Source organism: Mus pahari, chromosome 12 (genome assembly GCF_900095145.1).
Source record: "Mus pahari chromosome 12, PAHARI_EIJ_v1.1, whole genome shotgun sequence".
Lineage (NCBI taxonomy): Eukaryota > Metazoa > Chordata > Mammalia > Rodentia > Muridae > Mus > Mus pahari.
This window is the reverse complement of record NC_034601.1, coordinates 28,112,624-28,114,130: the sequence shown is the minus strand read 5'-3', so window position 1 is coordinate 28,114,130 and position 1,507 is coordinate 28,112,624. Positions and strand designations below refer to the sequence as shown.

Below are 1,507 nucleotides of genomic sequence, written 5' to 3'. Positions count from 1 at the left end.
AAGAACATCCCTCCATGGCCTCTGCATCAGCTCCTGCTTTCTGACCTGCTTGAGCTCCAGTCCTGACTTCCTTGGTGATGAACAGCAGTGTGGAAGTGTAAGCTGAATAAACCCTTTCCTCCCCAACCTGCTTCTTGGTCATGATGTTTGTGCAGGAATAGAAACCCTGACTAAGACACTGAGGAAGGAAGATCTATCCTGAATGGGGGTGTCAAGGGGTCACAGACTGGGGACAGAGCTAGCCTGTGGGTGTGGGTCCTGCACTGCTCGTGTCTCTGCTTCCTGACTGCTGGTGCAGTATAACTGGCTCCCTCCTGCTCTAGTGACAACTAGAACCAATCTCTGTCACACTTCCCCTATCACAGCAAAGTATGCCCAGACGTTAGGAGGGAGAGAAAACCCTTCCTTCCCTTATTTTTAAATTGAATTTTATTTATCTTTAGATTTATTTTTTTATTGTATGTGTGTTTGGCCTGCATGAATGTATGTGCACCACAGGTGTGCCTGGTGTCTGCAGAGCAGAAGTTATCTGATCTCCTAGAACTGGAGTTAAGGATGTGAGTAGAACTGAGCCTCTGTCCTTTTCGAGAGCCAGAGCTCCTAACCATGGAGGCATCTCTCCAGGTGGTGTATTTTCTGATTAGATGCAGATGTGCCTGAGTCCGGGTTTGTGCATAGAGGATTACACACAGACAGCTGTGAGTCTGTGTGGAGTGGGTTCTGAGGACGGGACTCGAGTCCTTTGGAAAAGCAGGATTCACTCTGAAGGACTCAGTCATCTCTCCAGCCCCTTACCTTACTTTGTTGGGTTCTCTGGCACAGCTGTGAGAGGAAGGGACAATCACTTCACAGTGGCTGACTGCTTTTCACAACACAGGCTGACTTCCTAAAACCATCCAGGAAACTGGAAACATACTTCTGTAATCCTAGCATCCCAGAAGCTGAGGCAGGAGGATTACTAAAAGTTCAATGCTGCTGGGCAGCGGTGGCACATGCCTTTAAGTCCAACACTTGGGAGGCAGAGGGAGGAGGATGTCTGAGTTTAAGGCTAGCCTGGTCTACAGAGTGAGTTCCAGGACTGCCAGGGCTATACAGAGAAACCCTGTCTCAAAAACAAAAACAAAAACCAAGAAAGAAACTCTTTCGTCAAACAGCTTATTTCATAATCCTGGAAGCGTTTGAGTGGATGTAAATCCCTTTTGCTGAATAGATTTTAGGGGCAAGCTCAGAGGAAAGCTCACCTGTCCATTTTTGCCTCCTGCTGACAATAGGCTGCGTACGAGATGATGTTTTCATGGCTGCATCTCTCCGTGGCCAGAGCACCCACGTAAAGGACGAAGTCTGCATCCCGCACGCCCTCTGGGTCGAGCACACCCACTGCTCCACACGGCCACTTACCCTCTCGGCAGACCCTGCATTGCTGCACACACAGGTGAAGAGAAAAAGAAGGCCAGAGCATGGGTCAGCTGAGCGAGAGTGTCAAGGGACCACAGACTGGGGACAGAGC

At 49.4% G+C, this 1,507-nt stretch overlaps 1 protein-coding gene across 2 annotated transcripts in view; it reads right to left on the bottom strand.

Moving 5' to 3' along the window:
- Positions 1-1,507, bottom strand: part of Lmln (leishmanolysin like peptidase) — a 68,761-nt gene that overhangs the window by 52,812 nt on the left and 14,442 nt on the right. For both annotated transcript variants that reach the window (XM_029544560.1, XM_021209693.2), the window contains exon 6: positions 1,242-1,420. In XM_029544560.1, the coding sequence (XP_029400420.1) occupies positions 1,242-1,420 (179 nt within the window). The remainder of the gene's footprint in view (positions 1-1,241; positions 1,421-1,507) is intronic.